The sequence below is a fragment of the Ambystoma mexicanum genome, chromosome 11 (genome assembly GCF_040938575.1).
Source record: "Ambystoma mexicanum isolate Mex_15411 chromosome 11, UKY_AmexF1_1, whole genome shotgun sequence".
In the NCBI taxonomy this organism is placed as follows: Eukaryota; Metazoa; Chordata; class Amphibia; order Caudata; family Ambystomatidae; genus Ambystoma; species Ambystoma mexicanum.
Window position 1 is genome coordinate 229,139,720 of NC_090934.1, and position 24,950 is coordinate 229,164,669.

Below are 24,950 nucleotides of genomic sequence, written 5' to 3' on the forward strand. Positions count from 1 at the left end.
GCCTTCTTCATTAATATGCCCAATGGCTGCAGAGGGGTAGGTCTATTGTGATGCCCCTTTTGGAACACTAATTACATTGACCAATTAGATTGGGGACAGTAAACACAAAAAGGTGGGTTTTTCCTGTTCTATAAAAGGTCAGACAGACACTAGGACACTCACTCATGGGGAGATACTGACAGTCACTGATGGAGAGAGAAGAATCGATAAGAGAAAGGAGAAGGAATAGAGTGTGCTCCAGTTGGACCCATTGTGTGAATAGAGCAGATATTAAAGCCCCGGGCCTTCTTTAGTGGAAGAAAAAGCAGACAGGCTGTGGAGAAAAGCCTATCCCATCTTACTGGCTTATGCCCACCCGTTCCTGAAGGGAGAGAATTGAAGCAGCCCTTAAAGGGGTGCGTGGGGGTTGCACACCAGTCTAATTCAGCCAAAAGAGATCTGGATGCGAGGATCACCAAAAAGAGAAGTAGTTTTGTGGTGAGTGATCCTACAAAGAGAATTAGAGTAAATCCCCCTATTTGTTAGTGTTGCGGGGTAGGAATAGACAAATGAATGGTGCATCTCGTGATGTTTGGGAATATTTCAAATGAATGTGCTTATGAAAAAGATATTTTTCAGATTAGGATGCATGGTGTTCATATAGTGAGATTCACCTGAACCTTTTCTCTGGCGATGTCTGGCACAGAACTATTAATGGGGTCATCTTACTGTGTGCCTACCTACAAAAAGAAGATAATTGGAAGTACTTCCTTGGTGTACTAGCAAGTAAAATATTGTTATTAATACAGGTTTGTTCAAGATAAACAGGAGAAGGAGATTTGCTGTAAATTTCTTTCCACTGTTCATGGTGCCGTTGAAAGGGAGAAAGTTACATTTTACACTAATTGAATAGCAACATCACTGAAGGTAATTCTGCCAACATTAGTCTTTTATTAAAGCCATTCACAAACCCAAAAGTCCAGTAGTTTGTTGCCATTGAGCTTAAAATGGTGTTGAAATTCTATCGGGTATGGGGTGGTGGTATTTTGAATAAAGGGGAAGCAGCGAGAAGCGGATAGGCACGGATATTTTAACTAAATTTGTTATTTTCACAAAATGAGATTCCTCCTGGACTCATACATCCAATCCATGATGCCCACTTGCTTAGGGTGAATGAAATGCATAGATACCTGTGGTAAAGTGCGTTATTAAAGTCTCTATTTCCATAACTAACATTGAAAACTGAAGTGACTAGTGTGTTGAATATTTATCATCCCTGACCTTTGAAACAATTTGTTTATCTTTAATCTGATTCCAGTATTTGTTTTGCTAATAAATTGACCTTCTGTGCAACCCTGTGCGTTTCTTTTCCAGAAAAGAAAGGAAGCTGTAAGGAATCAGTTCTATTAAATTGGGGGTCCCAGAGTCCTAAAAAGAACTTTATTAAATAAAGGAGAATTGTGCATGCCCGGCTAGGGGTGGGTGAAAAATTGCCCAGAATTAGCTATCGCCCATTTAAAACATACTACAGCGGATAAGGCCTCTTCAGAGTACTTTTATCCACGTCCTTGGTGCACAAAGTCATCGAGCTGCGCTTCTATGCGATTTTGCCACCGTCAGGCTAGCATCGAGATGTGCGAGCAGATGTGAGCCCACAGATGTCGATGTCTAACCGGTTATAAAAAATTTTTAAAAAGGCGCAGGTTTCAGATGGGTCGGGATTCAAGAAGATGGCCTTCACCATTTCGAGACAGTGGTCAAATCTGGGGTGAGATGACGGTTCTGCTGGGTGGAGTTCGAATTTACAGGCCAGTCTATGGCTTCCAGCATTTGAAACCAAGCTTGAGTCACTTGTTTCCACACGCGAGACTAGGCTTGCGTTAATTCAAGACAGAATCTGGATAGCTCTAAGCGCAGCAAGCAGTTCAAAGTTTGCATAGATTGCCAAAAGCTGCACCGCAGGTCTGTGGCAGATTGAAGGTGGCAAGCATGGTTAATCTGGCTCGAAGAGGACGTGAGTTGGCAAAACAGGGTGTCGGTTGCTTCTGGTTTGCTCGGACAAGGCGAGTGCTTCTCTTCTGCCCTCCCCTACAGGGAGCTTGACTGGTGTCTAAAGGGGAGCCACCCCTCGTGTGATCAGAGTCCTGGTTCCAGTGACGTCAGCAGAGAGGTTTTAGTCCACACCACTTCACACCTGATGTTTCCTGGTGGTTGTATGGGGACAGCTCTCCTCCGCCTTGGATGCCTTCTGTCTACACCTCTATTGCACAGGACTTTGGAGCAGACTGTACTGCCAACAGAGGTTAAGCAAATCTTTGTCCTTGTAAAAGTCTTAAGTTTAAAGAAAAGGACTTGCTCTCCTTAAAGACAGAATCTAAAAGGGGCATTGGCACAAAGCAAGCCTGTAAAGACCCCTTTTCCTTCTGACATCACATCCAGAGTGCATTGGTGCAGGAAATGGGAGGGGGGGTGCAGGGAGAGCGTGGGGGGCATCAACAGGTAGGGAGCCTTAACAGAAACCAAGATTATGCATCCCTACTCAGCCCGCAGTCCACTCCTGGCTCTGCAGTGCTGAATTTGAAGCATTGGTTCCTAGGACAGCTCTTAGGGGGCATGGGGAGGGGAGTTGGGGAGTTCCTGGGGTGAAGGTGTTGGCCTTCCTTTTGGGGAGAAAAGTGGAAGCATCCTGGCTTTTATTCCAGATGGCAGTTATGAAGACAGCCCAGTCACCAATGCACATCAGTCCCGTCATAGCTGGTCTCTGCTCAGAGATGACACTAATGTGATATCAAACTGATGTGGGTATATAATTGTGTGCTCTTAGTAGTTACCATGACACAACCAGGCACGGCTTATATTTAAAGATCTACACGCCACCAGACCGACTACGGAATATAGTTCAGTTTGGAAACTGATGCTGAAAATTAAAAAGTCACCTCTGCCTGCTATCCTTGTGTTTTAGCAGCTGTCCAGAATGTAAACATGACCTTTAAACCTACCCTGTGCCACTGCAGGGATGTTGTAGAGGGTACCAGGAGACCAACTCAAACTGCATGCATGTTCCATAGAATGTGGGCATGGACCGTTTATGAGAATTGCTGGAAGCTATGTAGCTTCTGTGTTAAGCCTAGGGGAGCCTGGTTGCCTGGACATCAAAAGCTACCAGAAGCGTTGAGCTCCCCATTCCAACAGGCGTAATATAATCCTAGCTATGTGACATTAACTTGATTTGGAAATGCTTTTAAAGACGCATAAGGTCACATCTAGAGCATATTTAAAGCACAATAGATTGCACATAAAGGACAAAATGTTTACAGTTGCATCTCATGCAACATTTAGATTTGCTGTGCGCTAGCTCCTGGTACCCCAGAGATAGCTACTTCCTACCTGGTGATGCCAGATACTCAGAATCCAGAAGCTGATTTTAGCTCCAGCTCATCAAATCTCAATTTCGAGCCCTGTGGGGTCCGACTAGCAGATCTCCCATTCCGAAATAGAATTAACTACATAATTTAAGTCATTAATATAAAGAGAAGGAAAATAAATCCAGGCTTTCACGTGGTCACAGACGGTTGCTTAATATTTCCACTAAAGAACTGCCTCATTCTTGACATACAGAGAAATCTCCTGGCAAAAAAAAAAAAAACAAAAAAAAAAAAAAACTCAATTCTGGTTGTTCAGCTCTCCTGGAAGAACATGCAAGTAAGACTTGTTTGGAAGCATACTGAACTCAAGAACATTTTTCCTTAGGTCTTGTAATGAATATTGACCATAGTTCTCTGGACACTCAACCCAGGCATACTAAAACAAGGTTGTCTCATCTTTGAAAGAAGCAATGTGTGATAAATCAGGCATTTTCTGAAAGGAAATATTGAAAACAGTTTTGACATGGTTAAGAAAATATAGGATTCTCCATTCCTATCGGTCTTGCATCCTCTGGGGTTCATATACACAATCTAGTCTTTGCTTGGCCATACATGCAAAGTAACTTAAATATCCTAAGTGCTTCTTATGCAATTTGAACCAACTAATCGAGAAGTTATAACCTTGGAAAATGTACTTACCATACCCAGTTCGAACCTGTAAGTTGAATACTGGAGGATTCAGAGAGACTTGTTATCTTTTTCCAACCAGCACCCTCTAATGTATTGCAAGTGTGGCATCTCGCCAAAGTTCAGCAATGTAAATGATCGAAGGCTCCCTCCATTTTCAAAATTTAGTTCATCTATGATTTTGGAAAGTTCGAAAGGGGCTTCAGAACCCCCCCAACCCCCTTAAAATGACAAGGCCCTTGATTAGTCAATAACCTGCATCTCAACCACAATCAAATGTTTAATCGAACATCCATTTTCGTTAACCCACAATCCAAGAGAAGAAAACTGAAGTGCCATCACTAAACCATTCACTGGGGATCTTCCCAGCTCTAGGTTATTTGTATTTATCGTTTACCCATTTACCTTACTGTAAACAAAAAGGGAACCCTATTGTCCCATAAGAGTCATATGTTCCGATTGCACCTGCCAATTATTTATATTTTGGGGTGCAACAATCAACTGTTGATGCAAACAAAACGTAACTCCACTATGTAGAGACTGAATAACATTGTGCCAATAGACAAACATCTGATGCCCCAAGTTTCACCTAAGGTTGAATGTAGCACGATGGGGATACAGAGTATTTGATCAGGCATACCACATTCTCCAGTTTGTCTCCATTGTTGAATGGTTACCGAGGGCTTTAAATATCCCTGGTTTTCCGTCCTTGTCCTGTGCAAGGGTGTGCACCGCCCTTTCCCGCAGCAAGGCCAGTTCCCGTGAATAACACCACCCGGACCCACCAGTCCACCTGCAAAGGGATTGGCGCTGCACCTGCCAAATAAAATTGCTGTTCACAGGAGATGGGGCACACCCAAGTTCCTTGATAACTACTAGACACAGACACCAGAGTGCATTTTATAGGGATAGCTACTCTTCCCTTTCAAAGTCCCTAGGATTCCCATGGCATGAGCACCAACTAAATGGGGGCCTGCTACCTCAGCTTAGCCTTCCTTGGAAGGGGGTTGGGACCCTTAGGGCGAGTCCAGAGGATGGACTCTGTGGGTGGTTCCATCTTGCTTGGCAGCCTCATGGAGGTCGCCACACTAGCCTCACGTCAGGGTACCTCCCCTCAACCGTATAAATTAGATAGAACGATAAGTCCATTTGAGCCAAGTCACATTCCACAGGGCCACCTAGTAGCCATCGCTGGAAGTTCACCTCCAGTTCTGAGCCACAACAGCAAGGCGTTGTGTGTATGCAAATTAACTCAAACACAAACCTTTTTCTCCAGGGAATTGGCTGTGTCCAAGAGAGCAGTGCTACTTTATACATAGGTTAATGAACCCAAGACAGACATTTGCAAGGCTGCCATGACAACTACATACCTGGTTTCACCCTTATTAAGGATCATCAGTGCAGTATCGTGCCAACAAACCTGTGGTTGGAGCATTTACCCATGTTTTCACAACACCAAGAAAGTTATGGTGGGTTTAAAAAGGTTTGGAAAAAAACATTTTCAACTGAAACGTTAAAGAAAAATATATATATTTGGAACGGTCATTTGAGCCAAGTCCCACATTCCACAATGCCAACTAGTAGCAATTGCTAGAGGTTTCAGGTGAAAGGGTTTTTTTTGCAAGCCTTTTTAAACCCTCCATAACTTTCTTGGTGTTCTGAAAACATGGCCAAATGCTCCAACCACAAGGCTGTCAGGAGGGTTGGTGCACATCATCCTATTGGATGGGGAAGCGCCTGCGTGGGTCCGCCCACGCTTTCAGTAATTAAGAAGGCGGCGGCTGTCAGGACTATACTGCACTGATGATCCTGAATAAGGGTGAAACCAGGTATGTCGTTGTCCTGGCAGCCTAAATGTCCGTCTTGGGTTGATTAAGCCATGTATAAAGTAGCACTGCCCTCTTAGACAAAGAATTACCTGGAGAGAAAGGTTTGCATTTGAGCTAGTTTGCATGCCCACAATGCCTTGCTCTTGTGGCCCAGAACTGGAGGTGAACTTCCAGTGATGGTTACTAGGTGGCGTTGTGGAATGTGCAACTTGGCTCAAATGGACTTTCCCATTTTCACATTTCAGGTGAAAGGTTTTTTTTTCTCCAAACCTTTTTAAGCCCACCATAACTTTCTTGGTGTTGTGAAATATATATTATTTTAACAAAGTCTAACATTCCCTTTCAATATTACCCTGGTGTCTTGCGTATTTATTTATAGGTGTTCTGTTAGGGTACAAGCACATGGCCCTGTGGGGCTATGGTTAGGGGGGCCGGAGCAGAACCCTGCAGTTTAAAAAAAAAAAAAAAAAATTATAATCCACCAATGCGTGGTGCTGCTGCGGCTCCCTAAAGTCCTGGTTACAGCAGCCAATGAACCAGCTAGAGGCAAAGACTTTTGCCTGAAGCTCTCACTCATGTGAAAGAGCTTCAGGCTTTACAAAAAAATGACTTCTTACAGAATCGTGGAGCTGGCCTCTGCCAGTTGTCTCTATGAGATGCAGGGATCAACCTCCCCCCGCCCCCCAGAGTGTGAGGGTCATAATCACTGCCTCTGTTAGATAAAGGGATGCCTGGTGAATTCATGGGTAAAAAGGTGTTGTGCAAATCCCCACCAGGCATGAGATGCAGGGATGATCACCCTTGCACCCAAGTGGGGTCGAAGGGGGGGAATATTGCTGCCTGGGAGAGGTCGCTTGCAACCATTAGACCACGCACCCTTAATGAGCCCCGGCTCAATTTCCCAAGGCAATTTAATCCCCTGTGGTTTCCTGAATAAAACATTGTGAAATAAAATCAATAAAACCTTTTTTTAAAGTGCAATATTATTTCATTCTCACCAATGCGGTTTATATTTTGGGATGTACATGCCCCTTCCAACCGACCAGTAATTTACCTGATGTACAAGCATTTTAAAATAATAATACAGTATTCCCTGTGTCAACATATTTTAAGAGTATTTGACAGTAGGGTGACGTACAAAACAGATACAAATTCAGAAAGCCACAATGAACGACTATTAAAAACACATTAAGATAAAAACAAAATACGAAGTGTGACGAAGAAGAAAATAACTCCAAAAAACCAACAAACAAAAAAAAAATCAGAAATGAAAATAAAGTCCAAATGCAGCGACAATGAAAGAATGTCCCAACTGTTGACCTGCCACAGTCTTGTCTCGATAGTTAAGTAACTTGATGTCAAAAGCGGCTCAGAAATGAAGACTAAAAACAATGCGTCTCCCCATGCAACAGCTACACATCACCATCTGAATCGCACCAGACGGACAGACAATCCAGACCTGAAGCCAAGTGAACAATTCCTAATAGAGCAGGTTGCACACATTGATTTCCCAATTGTAAAACATGTCTTTCAGGGCACTTATCAGAGAAAGGCAAAAACTGTAATTGGAAATATCCACATGGTTGTAATGTCTGTCGCATATGCAACATCTTAATGTTGCAGACTCAAAATGTACCCTCGCTACAAGTCAATGGTGAGTGATCTTTGACTCTGGGCGAGTTAGAAGTGCTTTGCTGTGTGCTTGTGATGAACTTTGAGGGGGGAATGACGTCAAATTCCTGGCAACTTCAAATGTTTACCCCTGCTAATGTTCATTACATAATCCAGCGAGGGTGAGAAGTGGTAGGCATAAGAAAACTGACTGACCGAGAAAGAAAACTGCTGAACATTTTTTGTACCACAGGTTGCTGGAGAGGCACGTTAGGGCAAAGGGGAAAAACATGTTTGTATTCTTTATCTGCGACAGACTGGTCAGTAAACCAGGAGGTCCACATTTAATTAAGCGAGTTATAAGTAGCACCCACGAACCAGAGGCAGCTTTCATAACAGCAGCAGAAGTTCCATCAGGACATGCAGTCGCGATCTTTTTTTTCGCATATGAACTTAACTGACAAATCTGTCCTACTACATACCTATTAACGGGATTTTTTGTACTCCCCAAATTGTTTAGAACGGGTGCATTTGGCCGAGATACAAAAGAAAGCAAGCATTTGCAATGCCAACAGTTTGGACTTTTGTGTATGCATGGGAAAGGCACTTTCCAGGCACTGCAGCAGCGATATTAACTGCCCATTGATGGTAGCAGGTGCAAAACAGTGCAAGTGCATGGGCATCTAATAACAGTGCTGGACAAATGCATGATACATAAACAGGCCAAAACTGTTGCTTTGCCAAAGCTCGTTTTAAACGAGTCTTCAGTGAACAACGGGTGGCTGAAAGCAGGCCTAGTTTAGACATTCTCAATACAGCAGTAGCATGTTCACAGCTACAATTAAGCCATTAACTCTCAGAAGACTGCTTTGAAAAAACATTGACAGGACCTTCAAGTGAAAGTTTGATGGTAAGGCTTGAGTAAAGCGAGCTCAAAGAGTTCCCACAAGGAGGTGTTTTGGGAAGGAACTCTGTGGGAAAGGCCATAGGGATTAGCGTCACCCTGGCAATCAATCAGTGGGCAAATAACCAAAAAGCACCTAGAGCAGTGGTATTCAAACTGTGGGTCGCGACCCCCTAGGGGTCCGCGGGTGCATCCCAGGGGGGCCCTGAGAGCTCAGCATGAAAAAAGATTTATTTTTTTTTTAGATTGGAAGAAATGGGCAGGGGTGGCCCACATGGGCGGGCTGAAGCATGAAACTGTCTCAGGCAACAATGAAAAAGTGGCCCACAGTTGTAAATGGATATTCATTCCTTTAGTCACAGACTGGGCCTCATTACTACTATGGCGGACCAGTAACAACGGTGCTGGTAAGCTACCGGCACCGTTGCTACCGTTCCGCCGTAGTAAGAGTTGTGCTCGTGGGTGCTTGACAGCCCCCGCCAGGTCTGACCTCAGCTCGTCGGATGCACCAGCACCGTTATTAACGGTGCCGGTGCATCCGAGCTCCCCATTCCCATTTGAGCCATATGGGGCTCAAATGGGAATGGGGATCTACCGGCACCTTCGAAAGGGCAATTATCATGTCCGCCTAACTCGGCATGACCTAGTAATTGCCCATTCGCGGGTGCCAGACCCGGATGCAACTCCAGTGGCAGCCGTGCCGGTTTTACCGGCACAGCTACCGCCAGAGTAGTTATGAAGCCCACTGTTTCAATAGTACCCAAAGGGGTGCTTTGTGTTAAAATGTAAGTAAATTGTGATATATTCAGCAACAATGGTCAACATTACTAACTGCATAGTTAAGTAACTCATCAAAATGGTCCACATTGGCCAAAATGGTGGCCCATTTTGATTGGCCCAAACTAGCATTTTACATTTTTGGTACAGGCATTGCCCTATAGGCCTGTCCGAGCCTGGCGGCTCATCCATAATGGCAAGAGGCGCCCACCCAGTGGCCCCTCACCCATTATGGAGGAGCTAAGGAGCCAGCCCAGTGAAACAGTGAGCACTCCCTCAGCTGCTTTATCCAGCTAATAGAGTGCTCCTGGGCTGGCTGAACTGTCAAAGGGAAACACTGTTTCCCTTTGACAGTTCAGTTTAGTCCCCCAGCCGCACATGCTCACTGAGCCATGCAAGTGCTGGGGCGTTTTGCTTCGCCAGCATTGCATAGCTCATTGGAAATGCTGGCTGGGGCACTGCATGTCTGTATGTCCGAGGGGGAGCTCCTGCGCCTCCTCGCACATACGGACAGAGCAGCTGGAGCAGGCCGTTTCAGCACCCACACACAGGCCAATGCAGAAGGTACGTTTATGTTCATTGTTTTTATTTAAACATGTGTATGGATGCGTTATGAGTGAGTGTATGGTGATGGATGCTCATGTGAATGATAGAGTGATTGCTGTATGAATGTGCAGCGCCTTGCATATACACATAATCATGTTCATTGTGTTAGGACCAGTGGGGCCCAGGGGACAGGGATGGTATCTTTTTACCGGACATCTATCATTCAAAACCCTCTGCCTTGTCCACAAGGCTTTCTGGGGCCTGGGTCCAAAATACCTTCAGCTATTCCTCCGCAAATACCTCCCCTCTCGAGCTCTTCATTCCTCTACCTCCAACTCCCTCAGGGTCAGTCGTTTATCAAAGAAACGAGCTGGGGGTAGATCTCCGTCTTCGGCTGGGGCCTCCCTCTGGAACAGCGCCCTGCCACTCTAAAACTTGAGGAGAACCATCTTTCTTCCTGCACTTATCAGACCTACCCTGTCTGCTGCCTTAAACGTAGCACTTGCAAATTGCTGGCTGCACTACCACTGTTTGTTGCCTTTATTATTTATTTATTGTTATTTATCTGTTTCTCCTCTGCTTCGCACTTTCCACTTCTCCCCCCTTCCATGCACTTTTCCCCTCACACTTGCGCGTTCTCAATGTCACTGGGCCTAGTAAGATCGCTGTTTTATTCTCCTCTGTTCCCCTCCCTTGCCTTGTCACGCTCTGAAACACTTGTGTACGAGCGCGAACCTCCCCTTAATGCCCCTCCACTTAAAAAAGATTCACCAGCCGCCACTGGCCCTCAGACTGTGTTGGGAACGGGATGGGGGAACCGAGGGACTATGGTGGGAGCACAATGGGCGGGAACCATGGGATAGTGATGGGAGCAGAGTGGGGAGAGCCCTGGGTGTGTGATGGGGTGGGGAGAGACCAGCGACTGGGTAGGAGTGGGATGAGGGAGCCCAGCGACTTTGATGGGAGCAGGTGACGGCGTGCAATATATACTGTCCATTTGGCATTTCTGGGGGGTCCCCGACCTGCCCAAATTTTGCTCAGGGGGGCCCTGGCCAAAAAAGTTTGAAGACCACTGACCTAGAGGTTACTTTAGGTTTATCGATTGTTTTATGACTAATGGCCGGGACGGTTCTTTACTGCAGTGCTCCATATACTAGAGTATAAAAGCTTGTGATGTTTAAGTACTATTATTGCCATGTAGTGCCCACTTAATTCTCATTGATCAAATAACCAAACACATTCAAGCTATGCGTTGCTCCTCATTCTGCCTGCTCACCCCATGTGTACTCTAATGCAACCAGTTTCAGCTTTTAGGTGGCTCTGCCATCTAATAACCCAAACTAGAAATGTTTTTCAATATGCTTTACCCAAACCATTTTGTGGGTGGGTTCAGTTTGCATTATTTTGCAAATTGACAATCCAGCTGTGACAAAATGCCCCCAAAAAATGAATTATTTCTTTGCTGCCCAATTATGGTACCCCCGCCCGCCCCCAAATCAAGCGACTGCAATTTGTATTTCTATTTAGACAGCTTTACTACAAAGTTATTGCCACTTTGTTCTATGCTTATTTGCGTTTGAATCCCTATCCATCTGTATCGAACATGCTTCCCGGAGAACCTTCACACACTTTTTGTTTACAAAATTCCCATAAAAAACGAACATAGTTATGAAACTATGAGAGGTGGGTTTGCTCCTGGTTATCTTGTCTGATTCAGTATCAATAATCCTTCTAACACGGTAGTTAGTGCGATACAGGTTCGCTTTTATTGATGGTTTATGGCTGTCCTTATGGCAGTCTAGCTCTGAGTAGTGTCTGTGATGCGTTGCTCCCTGCGGCTTCAGTGAAGAGCCCAATAGGAGCTAGACTGCCATAAGGACAGCCACCCACAATAAAACAAGAACCCCACCTAGGGACCGCAGCATTACATACTTGCCTTGAGAAAGACCCTTATGGGTTGAAACACGTGTCGGCTGACCGCACCAAGGCACAAAATGCCATAACAGTGTTCTATACACTAATCATTGTATCAAGTGGAATCTTTCATAAACCATCAATAAAAGCGAACCTGTATCGCACTAACTACCGTGTTAGAAGGATTATTGATACCGAATCAGACAAGATAACCAGGAGCAAACCCACCTCTCATACGCACCAAATTGGGGTCCTGGCTAAACCCCTAACCACTCCTGTGATCTTGCGACACCAGAACAAACCTTCCAACCTATAAATGGTGCTTAGCATGGGCAGGTTCCAATCCTAGAGCCAACTAGACCCTTAGTTATGAAACTACTATTCGTGCCGTGGATGCCAATTGAAGTCAATTAATACCTTCATTAAGATTACCACAATTACATCGTAGGCATTAAGGGTCAAGGGGCCCCTGATCATCTTTCTGGAAATCGGCACATTGTTTCAGTCTTCCAACTACGCTGTCCAAAAGACCAATCAAGACACAAAATGTAAACTAGCCACTGGCAAGTAATTATTCACTCGACAAGTAATAAACAGTGTGTGTGCATATGCAGGGAACGCTCATTCATGCCAGTGGGTCATTGAGATCCATCACTTCGCATTCAACTTCGTTTCAAGTTACATTATTGTAGAATTAACTACTGTAGTCTCATTTCTCCTCTTCATACAGACTTCTTTATACTGAGCCTGTGGTCTCAGCCTATTCTTGCCACCATCTCAAAGATTATAAAATGAGATTCAAGGTTGAAAACAAAAAAGCTACAAGTTACTTAGCTGTAACTCTTATTCTCCAGGATGGATCTTGCAAGGATTCAAATGCTCAAATATTCCCAGTCAGGCCGGGAATCTTCAGTAAAAGGTTTCCTCCAAAGACCATGCTTTGGAGCACACAAATGGATAGAATACATGAACGGACGGCATTAATGTAAATAACTTCCCAGATGCACTATCTAGCAGTAAAAAAACCCACAGCAAATCTATTCTTCCTGCATCTGCCGAGCACCATCGCAAAGAAGCCCAAAACGTTCTTCTCAAAGCCACCAGGCAAACATGCAGCCCTCCAAGGGTATAAAATAGCAGGTCTGTTCAACGTTTTTCCTTCAGCTTTGTGCTTGATTAGATTAAGATTCCTTTTAAAATTCTAGCTCCACCACACATGCATCTGGATCCTCAAAACCCCTTTTCCTACCCACCTACTGCCTGCCCAAACACTAAAAGCCGTCACGTCGCCGAAGACCACACCACCCTAGCCACGTCTCCACTGCAGGAGTGCCTGCCTAATAGCAGTCATCGAGTTATAAAATGGCTCAATAATTCTGTAGCTGACTGATGGGGGTTGAGGACCCAGCTTAATAATTGTTTAACTAAATGCCATGTTGATGTCAGTGTACATGTATGCCTTTGTTGAAATGCTTAATAAAATGTATTGTTGGAAAAAAAAAAAATCATTGTTAAATTAGGTCTTAAACTCAAACAAAAAATTTAAAAAAATGTTCACAAGATTCTGCACAAACAACTAAAGCTGTGGATAAGATTTGGATATTGAAGTTGCGAGTAAAATCATAAATCCCTTTCCCAGTAGAAAGGGATTTTGTAATCCATATTTCTTTGCAACTAGTAATCCGGGCACAAAGTAAAACATGTCTTACCTTGATGTTGCTCTTTAAATCAGGCAGTATCAACAATTGAAGTGCTCTTTCCTGTGGCACTGCTCGGCTGGTCCCATTCATTGGAACATGCGTGAAGCCGTGTGAATCCAATGTATTTTTGTTTATTTTTACTTCCCATTTTATTTTGTACGAGTATTTGCTTTGAGGCTTTCTTTTTTGTTTCCGTTTTTTGGGAATACAGGTCGCTTTTACGGCACTTATCTGTAGTGCTGCACAAACAGTAACTCCCTCGCCAGGCTCTTGTGCCGTCACATTTATTTTAAACATACCGATATGGGAGGATTTCATAATTGTTTCTTAAAGTGCACTTCATTAAACGTAGCGGTCATAAGAAGCATAGTTGAAAAGAGCGTTTCTCAAATGTACCTTCTCACAAACGGATGAAGAAACAGGATCTGAAATTAGACCGGAAGCACACATCTTCCGCGTTCGCATTCGAGTGATTGCACTCTGAAATAAACACGGACCACGAGGACCAAACGGAAACAACAGCATCATTGACAAGGGGGGACAGCTACCTGACAAACCATTTGTCTAACAATGATCACTTTTAAATGATACAAGATTTCAAGAATTGGGACTTGGCCATTGGGCTGTTGAATAGCACACACTTCCAATGAAGTCTTCTGGAAGCAGGCTAAACTAACACTCACTTGCCCTGTGCATACTCTCAAGACTTATTCTCCGATTGTTAATGAAATTCAGATCTTTCCAACAGGACAGGCATCCCTGGCATTCATGCATGCACAATGTTTTTAAAACAGTAAAATAAAAACAGTGCCAACAACTTGCTGCTGAGGCATACCATCTTGCAAGAACATGATAAAAGGTGCACCTCTTGCGAAGAACGCCTTATGTAAGGCAGTAAAGGACATGAGGCATTGCAGACAGTGGTCGAAGTGGCCGGGAGTGGTGCTCCTCTACTTTTTATTTTAAAGTTTTACTCTTCCTATACTTTTATTTTAAAAAGAAACAGTTCCGGAATGGTTTAGTTTTAACAGAGGTGTAGGAAGAAGTTCAAACTTGCATTTGCAGTGCACTGCACATTCCCTTAAAATGGCAGGTCTGTTTGTTTGGGGGTTTGGATTGTGCAGGGAGCTGGTGGGGCGAAGGGACTTGTAGGGGAGCAGGGGCAGGCCAGCCGGGAACATAGTTCCACTACTTCTTTTCATACACTTCAACCACTGATTGCAGAAGAAAGTGAGCTAAGCATAAAGGGTGCAGGAATACATTTCAACGCGTAGACATCTTTCATTGATTTACTTTAGAGTCTCACTGAGAAAAAAAAAAGGTTCTACTTGTGTAAACGTACATTGACAGGTCTTCTGCACAAGTTTAAATTCTGGGTTAGAAATCCTCAGAGGGCTACATATCCCCATCCGTGACCCCTTGTGACTGTCTTTTTTTAATATAATGGTTTTGTAGCTTGGAATGTATATCTTTAACTGCAAACTATGTTTGTCTCACAGTATTACCTATATGTGAGCCAAAGGCACTGCTACAGATAACGTTCTGAGCCATTTTACGACTAGGCACTTGCTGCTGCGATCTGTATGATATTAATGTTCAAATCTCAACAAGGCCAACTCCACCTTTCACTCTTCTGAAGTCTTTAAATAGGCACCAACTTCGGTTGGGTAATAATTTAATATAAAAAACGCTGCATGCACACTGTGTTAATAGGAGCGCTGTGTACATTATAGAGAGGTGGTATACTGAAAGCAGATTTAGCTCCCAAGTCAGGTCTGTCTGCATTGCTGTATGTCTTAGTGAGCACCATTTTAGTGTCAGACATTGCACTGGCACACTTTTTTTTTTTTTTTTTTTTTTTTAAAGGTCAGGAATGGTAGGGTGCAACAATGTGCACATTAGTGTTCTGGTACACAGAATATTAGTGCCTTGGTGAAGACATCTGTCCCCTGATATGGGATAAAGTCTTGACATGTTTATTAGTAATGCAGGGGTCGAAAATGAGGGGCGCTGGGAGCCGTTTAGCTCTTGTAGGTAGCCTAGAAGAGCCTGGTTAGCTTGACAACAGCAACTACTTTTGACTCCCCATGCCAACTGATGCCAAACATAGGTATGTGATTTTAACTGTGTTTAGGACAATCTCCAAATAAACAGACCACATTTATATGACATTTAAAGCGCGAGTGGTCACAAATAATGGACAAAATGATTTGTGCATCTTATCTGAAAGTTAGATTGGCAGAATTATATGTAGTAGCTCCTCGTTCCCTAGTGCAAGCTCCTGCCCTGGATCACAGGAGCTGCTTTTAACGCCTGTTTTTCCGATCCTCATTTCAAGCCATGTAATGTGTGTGCTCACATGTGTAACACTGTAACGTCTGACGCAGCCAGCACCAACTTAAATCTGCCCAGGATCTGGAGAGGATACAGAGTTTCCAAACCCAGATTTGTATAGTAAATCGCCTATTTGTGGAAGTCTCACCCAGCTTTTTTTTTTTAGCCAACCTTCAAAACATGAAAACTGAAGGCATGATTTCCCCTGCATTACAGTTGTAGTCAAAAACTGATAACCGATCTGTTGACCAACTCAGAAGGGAACTTGCAGGTCCAACTGGCCAACCTAAATGAGATCAGGGAAATTAAAAATAAAATTGCACAGGTGGACCTACTGTCACCCAAACGAAGATAGCTCTGTTGGGTGCATGGTGGGGCTGTTAAGCACATGGCGCCCGTCTGAAAACTTCTCTAAGGCGGCCTAGGTCACTTAAGAAATATTTGGTAACACCATTTTTAGTGGTGGAGAAGGCTACGGAGACAAGAAGAGGAGATCAGGTAAACGCCTTTTCTGACACTGCTTACATACCAGACAGAGCTAGGTTTGTACACTCTACAAAAGGTGTAGAGACTCTTCCCAGTTCTGAACTTAACCTAACAGGACCCAAATTAAGAAAATGTCCACAGTGGTGCTCAATGGACTTTATCTAGTAGAACACAAGAACAAGGCGTATCGACAGAAAATATCGAAAAGAAAATCTTGAATGAGCATTCGGCATGGTAAAAAAATGTTTTAAAAAAAAAAACATTACGAGCAGGGCCCCCCGCTCCCTATGTTAATTATAAGGGGCTAAGGCCATGCAAGAAGGTACCATTTCAATGCACAAACATATTTTGCCATGTTAAACAAAACACGCCCGCGGGATGGCTCAAGACCAGCGCCCCCAAATTGGCCTCTCCTATGTTGTTTAAACCATTCTCTTTTTTAGACTCGCCCCTTGGTGAAAGGCTACAATCTGCTTGCTTTTTAGGGACGTCATAAGAAGATGATATTCATTACTTGCTTATTCAGTGGTTTAAATTCAAGGCAGAATACTCCATGGAGTGCGATATACTGCCAGGGGCGTAGATAGGGTAGGGACCGAAGGGCGACAGCCCAGCCAAACTCTGTAAATGCCCACTCAGCAGCGTTGTGTGGGCATTTAGAGATGTTAATGTCACTGCGGTGGTTCCAAATCCATTAGCTGCAGGCCCCACATGTTAGACACTGCCGGTTACACCTCTGTATACTGCAACACATCAATCACATGTAGTAGAGAAAATAACTTATTCGATCATCAGTGAAGTGCCTTCTGTTGTGCTCTTTATATATGATTGACGAATGTGGAATAGCGACTAGTCCGTTTTTTTTACCCAGCACGTTCTGCCACAGTCCTGTAAACAAGTCTAGCTGTCCCACAATTCTCCGTTTATGAACCAGAGAAAGAGGCAAGGCGGAGTGAGGCCTGCTGGCTTTCAAACGCATATTCTGCAGGTTGCATTCAGATTGAACATGCACATCTGTCGTTCTAGGCTGAAAATATTGCACAGAGGCAGTTAGACATTGGTTTTAGTTTTTGCTTCTTTAGGTGGAGATGTAGGACAGACTACATTTGAGCAGAAATACTCCAGGTGTGTAGAGGTTTGGCATATCAGAGGCAGATATAGATCCTGTGTTTAGTTGCCTTGTCTGTCGATAAGCAGCCATTTTTTGGGTCAGGCACTTGGTATTATTTGTATTCCTGCAAGTTATTAGGGTCTGGCAATGGGCAGGCAATACAGCCTGCTCGATTTCAAGCCATCTCCTATGCCTCTCTGGAACCTAGCAGTTCTCTTTAGCAAACAAACACGTAGATCCTTCGATATTAGCCGCACGCCAAGCAATAATCATCACTCAACCAATCACACCGACGCATCGCGTCTTGCGATTGTTAAATGATGCAGGTTTGTGGCCGACAGCTGCGCGCCCTGCCTTCTCCCCAAGGAAACGTGTTCCCTGGAAACTCAGTCCCAAAGTACCTCCCCAACCCCAAACGAGAATGCGTATATGCGTAGCCTTGATTCAGCGACGATAACCGATGAAAACGTCGCGTCGGGGCTGTGCGCCGTATATGGAGTGTATTGGAATGTAAACAAACCACATGACAGCCGTGAATAAAAACATCGATGGGGATGTTTTGAAGGTAGTCGCTCGGCCCTTCATCCCGTCGTAAGAGAGGGGTTGAGGGTGTGTCGATTCGTCACGAGAGGCATCCTTGGATACAGCCCACCACTGACATTACAGGGTGGACAGAAATGTGCCTTTACCCGGCATTGTGTTGTGCAGTCTTGGAACAGGTCTGTTGCCTCTGGGGTCCTGTTTCCTCTCTGCTGACATTCCGCTTACAGTGCCATATTTATCCTCACAGGGCTTCCTTCGGGAGCCTCGGCTTGGCTGCCGGGCCCGCCTCCTCCTCCCCCAGGTTCCCTCTGGCTCCTGCTTAAATCAGAGGTTTGGCTCCATCGCGAATCCCCGCAGGCCTCCTGCCCAGCCTTTCCCAGCTTTTCCTGCGTCCCGCCTGCCTCCAGCTCTGTCCTCCCCCACCGTTTCCTGCAGCCAGGGCCTGCAGTCAGAGGCAGTCCTTCCCCTCTGACCCCAATTCCTAACTAAAGCTGCTTATCTGAGAGCTGCAAGACACTGCAAAGTCTCTAATCCCTCCCTCTGCCTCGCCACACGGAGCCCAAGCAGGTAAACACGCCTCTTATCGCCTCCTTGAACTGCAGGGAGCCAGCCAACGTGTTCAAGAAGTTAGTCTCCATTCCAGTGTAAAGAACACGGTATTTTGACAAACAACAACAATGAACCGACTCCTAGCTTCAGATCTTATCAGAAACCATGCTCCAGAACCCGGCGCAGCCGAGGTTTCAAGGGTGGCTTCCGTGACAACTAATCCTTGTCGTGGAAAGGGGCCAACGACGAAGTATGCTGGCACTAGCCTGGTAGATCCATCCTATGCCGCGGGTTCACCACACGGGGAATGCACCAGAGGCATTAAATTTCCACTTGGATAGAGAAGCAGACATCTGGCTTGATCGCTCTGCCAAGACGGCATTTCATTGCCTGGATGTGTGATTGGAGGGGGCCACAGGAGCCCCCTCCCCCCTGTTCAAAAAATATTCCTGTGTACCAGGCTTTCTGCATGCAGCCATGTTCACAGGCTATTTCCATTGAGGATTCATTCACCAGGGGGGCAGTCGGATAACCCCACCCCCTCAATCCCAATGGCAGCTTACTAGCTCGATCTAGCAGTCCACCCCTCTCGCCAACTCCCTCTACATATCACAATCGCAAACCCCTTTGCCAGGGAGGTTCATTACTCTGCTGTGTCCCCTCTACTGAAAACTTAATTCAGACTATGAAGAGCCAATTCCTCTTCCAACCCTCTGACCACCCTTACAGTGCTGGAAATGGAAATTACTGTGCAATCTCACAGCGACATGGGGCGACCGTGATCATCCCCTCCCATAAACAATGTTGCCTCCTCAAAAGATTAGCTGTAAACACCTTCAAAATAACAAGGAGAGGAATGTTACTGGTAAAGTATAAAAGGCTGACACCTTTTAAACCCAAGAAGCTGTATTTAAATATTTCCTGCAAAGTACAATACTAATGAGCAACTTCGCAGGCATTGGGATCAGAAGTTCATCGAGTATTGTGGATAAGTGTCTCACCTCTGGTCCCAAGAACCTATGGTTTATGTTGCAGGGCACAGTTTAAAAAAAGCAGCCTCGAACATACTGAACAAGGGCTTGCCCTGGATCCAGCGAGACATTTTTGTTGCCACATCTAGGAAAATCTGGCCCAATTTCAGCAATAGTCCATTAGACCAAGTAACCAAATCTGCATTCTACAGTCATTCATTAGATGGACCGTAGCTGCCTGGATGCAGGAATGACCACATTCACTAAGCTAGCCAGAGGATGCCTTTATATACTTCTTATTGAGATGTATCCAGGTCATGTTATGCTAAGAGTTTTCGTTTTAAGATTGTGTCCATCGCCATGACAGTGGGCTAACAGTGCAGGTCTGGTAAGGGGTATATTGTGTCCCCACAAGAGTTATCCAGACCTTAGAGAATGGAAAAGGGCACCATAAAGCGGGTAAATTGGGCATGCTGTTCAAAGAACATGAACGATTGTAAGTTAGAGAGTGGCTGATATTTAGGGATAGAATGCGAGTTTGCATTCCTGCAGTCTTGCTAAAAAATAAATATTTTTACACGTGAAATAAGTAATTCCCCAATGGAGAGATCTGAACAGTAACACTAATAGCTAAGTTACTTTGTGAACCATCAATGCTCCTTCAACATAGACAATACAGACATTGTCCAATGGTCTGTGACCAACTGAGCATTTTCACCACCCCAGTAGACGATGTCCCAAACTCTGCGTGCATGCGACTGGCCATATCCACCTGCAACGTCTCCAACCCATCTAGTGTGTGAGGTACTGTGCATGTTTACCACTCACGAGAACAGTCATTCTCAAACCACCAACGTCCATGTCGTTCACCAACCATTTTCAATAGCCCTCTGGACAGAATTATCCAAGTCCTGGAGCCTGTGTGCTACAGATGTTCACCAGCCTTGTTGACAGTAACTTCTGCAGCCTATGACGCGTGCACGCCCCGTCAGAATGTAACTGCCATGTGGACAGTCAATACTGCCTCTCAAATAAACATCGTTACTAAGACCATAATCTAAAGCTACACCTCGGCGAAGGACAAATCGGAGAACAAAGACAGCAGCAACAACACAACACGAGTGGGCCACATTCAGTTAATGTGAAAATGTGCCCGCACAAAAACGTTCAGTGTGGGGCTTTCCATTAGTAGCGTCCAATAATTGTGGGTTCTAGCCCCAGTATTTGAAACATATTGAATACTTTGAAAGAAAAGCCAAGTAGCCAGGCTCATGGGCTCGCAGACGATGGGAGGCTTATTTACCCCCCTGTCTGCGGTCCGGGGAGAGAGAGACAGCTGTCAATCTGCCATCCCACATTTGAGCCCATTCTTGCGATCTGCCCCTCCCACACCCCAGAGGCAAGTATTTATGCTAACTGTGGTAGACAGTCGGGGGTAGCGTCTTTTAGATGCGCCGCTATCCATCGGAAGAAGCGCATATTTAACCCGGTTTGCAGTGTGAGAGTGATAGTCCAATAGGAAAGGGTGGGCTAAGCTTAAACCCCTTCGCTGCCTGCATTCCAGCACTGTAGACTTCTTACCTGGGCCCTCAATACTCGCTGCCAGGGGTGGGTGGCAGAGTTCGCCCAACCTTTTCGCAATGCAAACAAAAACAGGAGACGGCGAATGTGGCCGGAAATGAGAAACCAAACCCCTCTCTGAATTAACACTCTACTGCCACTGCATAAGCTTCAGGCCAGCTGCCTGTGTGGGGTGAAACGTTTCTGTATTCGCATATACAGGTAAGGCCCCCAATATAGGGTACAGTACACGTTGCAGGAGGTACAGAGGAACCCTGCAGTGCCGATGTAGAAGGAACCATGCGAGGCAGCACCTCCACAGCGTCAAATACATGCGGATCATCACGACTCTACAGTTAATAGCACCCCTGTAAGAGCCACGGGACCCCTCAACTCCTCATGCGCGATACGGCGTCAGTCCTGCGAGGCCTGCAATCTGCATGCACAATATCCTGAACCCTCTGCAGAGAAGTGGCCAATACGAAAAAACAGTGGCTCTACAAGGAACAAACAGCGTTAAAGGGGCAGCGCCCCTCCACGGGGGAAACTGGGGCACATGAGGCATAACGCTCTACACGTGACCGTTATACGAGGCCCAGCAGTCCTCCACACACAACTCTCTGGAATTAACAGTGCCATGTACCTGTGCAGGAACCCTACCAAGATAAGCAGCATCTACAATGGACACCACGCATGACAGGAGGTGCAACACCCACATGCATCTAATACGATGCACACACTCACCTTGTAAACACCTGCACTTCTATGGCGGGGGGGGGGGGGGGTTGCAGGAAACATTACAGTGAACTATACTCGACACATAAGACCCAAGACCACTCTACAATAAAGAGGACCAATGAAATGAGGGCCAGTGTTCAGGAGCAGGTACACATACGCAACGTGTAAGGCACATCATTCGTCTACAGCTCTGTGGAACCGCACATGAATGTGCCCATTCCACGAGGAGCTCGGCTACTCACCCGCTTCCACCTCCCTCTCGAGCCCCCTGCTGCCACCACGGCCTCCTCTGCTGCCCCGTCCTCGTCCTCTTCCTCTGCCGCGGCCCCGTCCTCTGGCCCTGGCCGCAGGGCTCAACAGGAGTCCGGCTGTCGTGGTTTGCGCTGCTCCTCGGCTGGGCCCCCACGCTCTGCCGCCCCGGCCTCTCCCCGGGGGAGCCTGTGGGAGTCCCGCTGCTCCCAGCACCAGTGGGGCCGTGGATCCCCGCCCGCGGCCTCTGCCGCAGGGCCTCCCGCGGCTCCTGCCGGGTGGCGCGGAGGCCCCCGGGGTTCCTCTGCCTCTCCCGCGGGCAGTCGCTGGCGCCGCGTCAGGGCGCGCTTGGAGGGCCCGCGGAGCTCCAGCTGTCACTGCAGTGGCATCCTTGGAGCCGCACGGAGCTGTCCCCGCCGTGCCGCTGTCCTGGCACGGGACGTCCCGTGGGAGCAGCGCTGTCCCCGCCGCCGCCAGCCTGCCTCGGCCCCGGGGGGTCGCCGCCACCTCCTGCTGCTGCTGCACCATGGACTCCCCTCGGTTGGTCGGGATCGTTCTCCCTCCTCCTCTTGGTCGGCCCCTGGTCGGGAGCACTTGGGGGCCCGCCGTTACCTCCTCTGTCACTGGGGGCTGCTGCTGCTCCTGTGGGTCTCCAGGTGTTGGGCTCGCTGTCAAGGCGGTCGCTCCTCTGCCCCGGCCCCTGGCTGGGGGTCCCTGGGGAGGGCCAGGCGCCGATGTCACCGCCTCTGCTGCCGGCCGCTGGTCTTGGAGATCCCCGGGGGTCCCTGCCACGGCTCCTCTGCCTCTGCCCCTTCCCGGGGTGCCCCTGGCCGCAGGTAGATCCATGGGGGGCGCCGCCGTCATGGGTTCTGCTGCGCCCTTAGAGGGCTGGGAATGCTCCTGAGTGTCCCCAGGTGTGGGGCTCACTGTCCCCGCTCCTTTGCTCCGGCCCCTGGCTGGGAAGCCCCCGGGAACCGCTGTCACTGCTGAGTTCAAGGGCTGCGTCTCACAGGGGGCCAGGCTCACAGGCACTGCCCCTCTTCCTCGACCCCTGCCCGGGGTGCCCCCAGTTGATCCTCTGCCGCGGCCCCTACGGCCTCTGCCCGGCCCTCCTCTGCCTCCGCGGCTGCCGGGACCCCCGGCCCCTGCCGCCACAAGCATCTTCATTTCTGCGGCTGCGCCCGCCTCAGCTGCTACCGGGGCCGGCGCGGCCAGGCATGGTGGAGAGAAGGGCTGGGCGCCACAGACGGGGTCTGCCTGGAGTTGGGCTCTTCCGAGGGTCCTCTGACGGGTGTCCTCAGGGGTGTCTCCGCAGGCGGAGTCTGCCTACACTGCGCTGCAGCGCCGCCTCTCTGCCCTTAGGGCTCCGCCCCATACACGGCCTGTCACGGGCTCTGGCTGCCACGGTCTCCCGCCGCTACTCAGGCTCCTGCGGGCTCCGCCGCCTCCTGCCTCCGCTCCGGAATCTGCCGTCTGCGGAGCCGCCTCCAGCCCTGCGCGCGCAGCTCCACAGATCCCGCCCTCCATGGCAGGGGACGCCTCTCCCTGCCACGGCCCGGCCCAGCCCTCGTTACGTGCGTGCGCGCGCGCGCGCACGCCATGCTCACCATACCTCAGCGGGTCCGGCCCCAAACCCGGACTACGTAGTCCGGCAGGCCCGACCCCGGCTTCAGAAGAAGTCCCACTGAACTTGACTTCCGGTGCTTTTTGCGCACCTCCGCTGGCCTCACTTCTCAGAATAAACGGACCGTCCTGGCTCCAGAACACATAACGCTACGCCTTACACATCAAAGACAAAGATTGCAACCCCCATGTCTTTATTATTTTTCATTTGTTTACCATAATAACAAATAATTATACATATTTAATGTAATCTAATATGACAGAACAAGGGCACGCGAAAGCGCGAGCCACTTACAACACATATCTACATTAAACGTAGATGAATAATCCGCACCTCTGCTCTGTGGTGCTCTTCGTCAATGAACAATATGCGCATACTCCCCCTCTACAATACTTGCCTCACGCTCCGTCCTCTTTTGGCTCTCTAAGTCTTTTTTCTCCTCTAATGCCTCCCTAATTTAATGCACTAGCCAGCTCATTCAACATAGATTCCTTTTGGCGACCATATTGGTTATACAGTTAGAGGATGGGGCGGGACCGTCTTGCTGTCACTTTTATAAACCAATCACGATCTGAGCAACACGCCTCTTGTTGACTGGGTCTGTCCGCGCGCGCACACAACACCTTTTGATTTTGATATGTAAATGTGCTTATTTGCCCACCCTTGTTTGCAAGCGCAGGGGGCGTGGCAGAGTTGAATCCATCTTAGAAACAGGCAAAACGTCTAGACTGTTTAATCAAGGGGCGGGTACTGGAGAAGGCGGGTCTACATATACTCTCCCTGTACGGCTGAGAATGAAAACAAATGACGTTTTGCCTGTCTCTGACGTAGCCGCCTGTGAAGACATTGTGCCGCCCACCTGTGCTCGCCCACTCGCACGGAAGACCTGTGCTGTCTTCAACTACCTTGCAAACGGACCAGCTTCTCTCAGCACCTTCAACCAGAAGGAAGGTGTGCCTCTGCAATGCCACACGTGGGCTGTATTAAACTGCACATCCGCGAGTTGTAGACGTTTGCAACCACTAACCGTTCCAATTCTACATTCACTTTCAATTAGAATATTTTTTTATTGTGTTAAAGTTTAATAGTAACTTTACACAAGCATTTGATACATCACATTTTAATGACATTAACACAGACAGCAAATGATCCAATAGTCCCCCCAATTTTTTTTATATTCACACACATCGCCAAGAAAGTTATGCTGGGTTTAAAAAGGTTTGAAAAAAAACCTTTCACTGGAAATGGGAACATAAGAAAGTCCATTTGAGCCAAGTCACGCATTCCACAACGCCACCTAGGAGCCATCACTGGACGTTCACCTCCAGGTGTGCGCCACAACAGCAAGACAGTGTGGGTAATGATGACCCCTAATAAGGGTAAAACCAGGTACCTAGTTGCCCTGGCATCCTTGCAAATGTCTGTCTTGGGTTGTTTAAGCTATGTATAAATTAGCACTGCCCTCTTAGACAA

At 47.0% G+C, this 24,950-nt stretch overlaps 1 protein-coding gene across 1 annotated transcript in view; it reads right to left on the reverse strand.

Moving 5' to 3' along the window:
• AHDC1 (AT-hook DNA binding motif containing 1) overlaps positions 1–23,353 on the reverse strand; it is an 815,872-nt gene extending 792,519 nt beyond the window's left edge. Inside the window, exon 1 of the mRNA XM_069622906.1 lies at positions 21,847–23,353. Coding sequence (XP_069479007.1) covers positions 21,847–23,020 — 1,174 coding nt within the window. The 5' untranslated portion in view covers positions 23,021–23,353. The remainder of the gene's footprint in view (positions 1–21,846) is intronic.
• Positions 23,354–24,950: the final 1,597 nt, after the last annotated feature.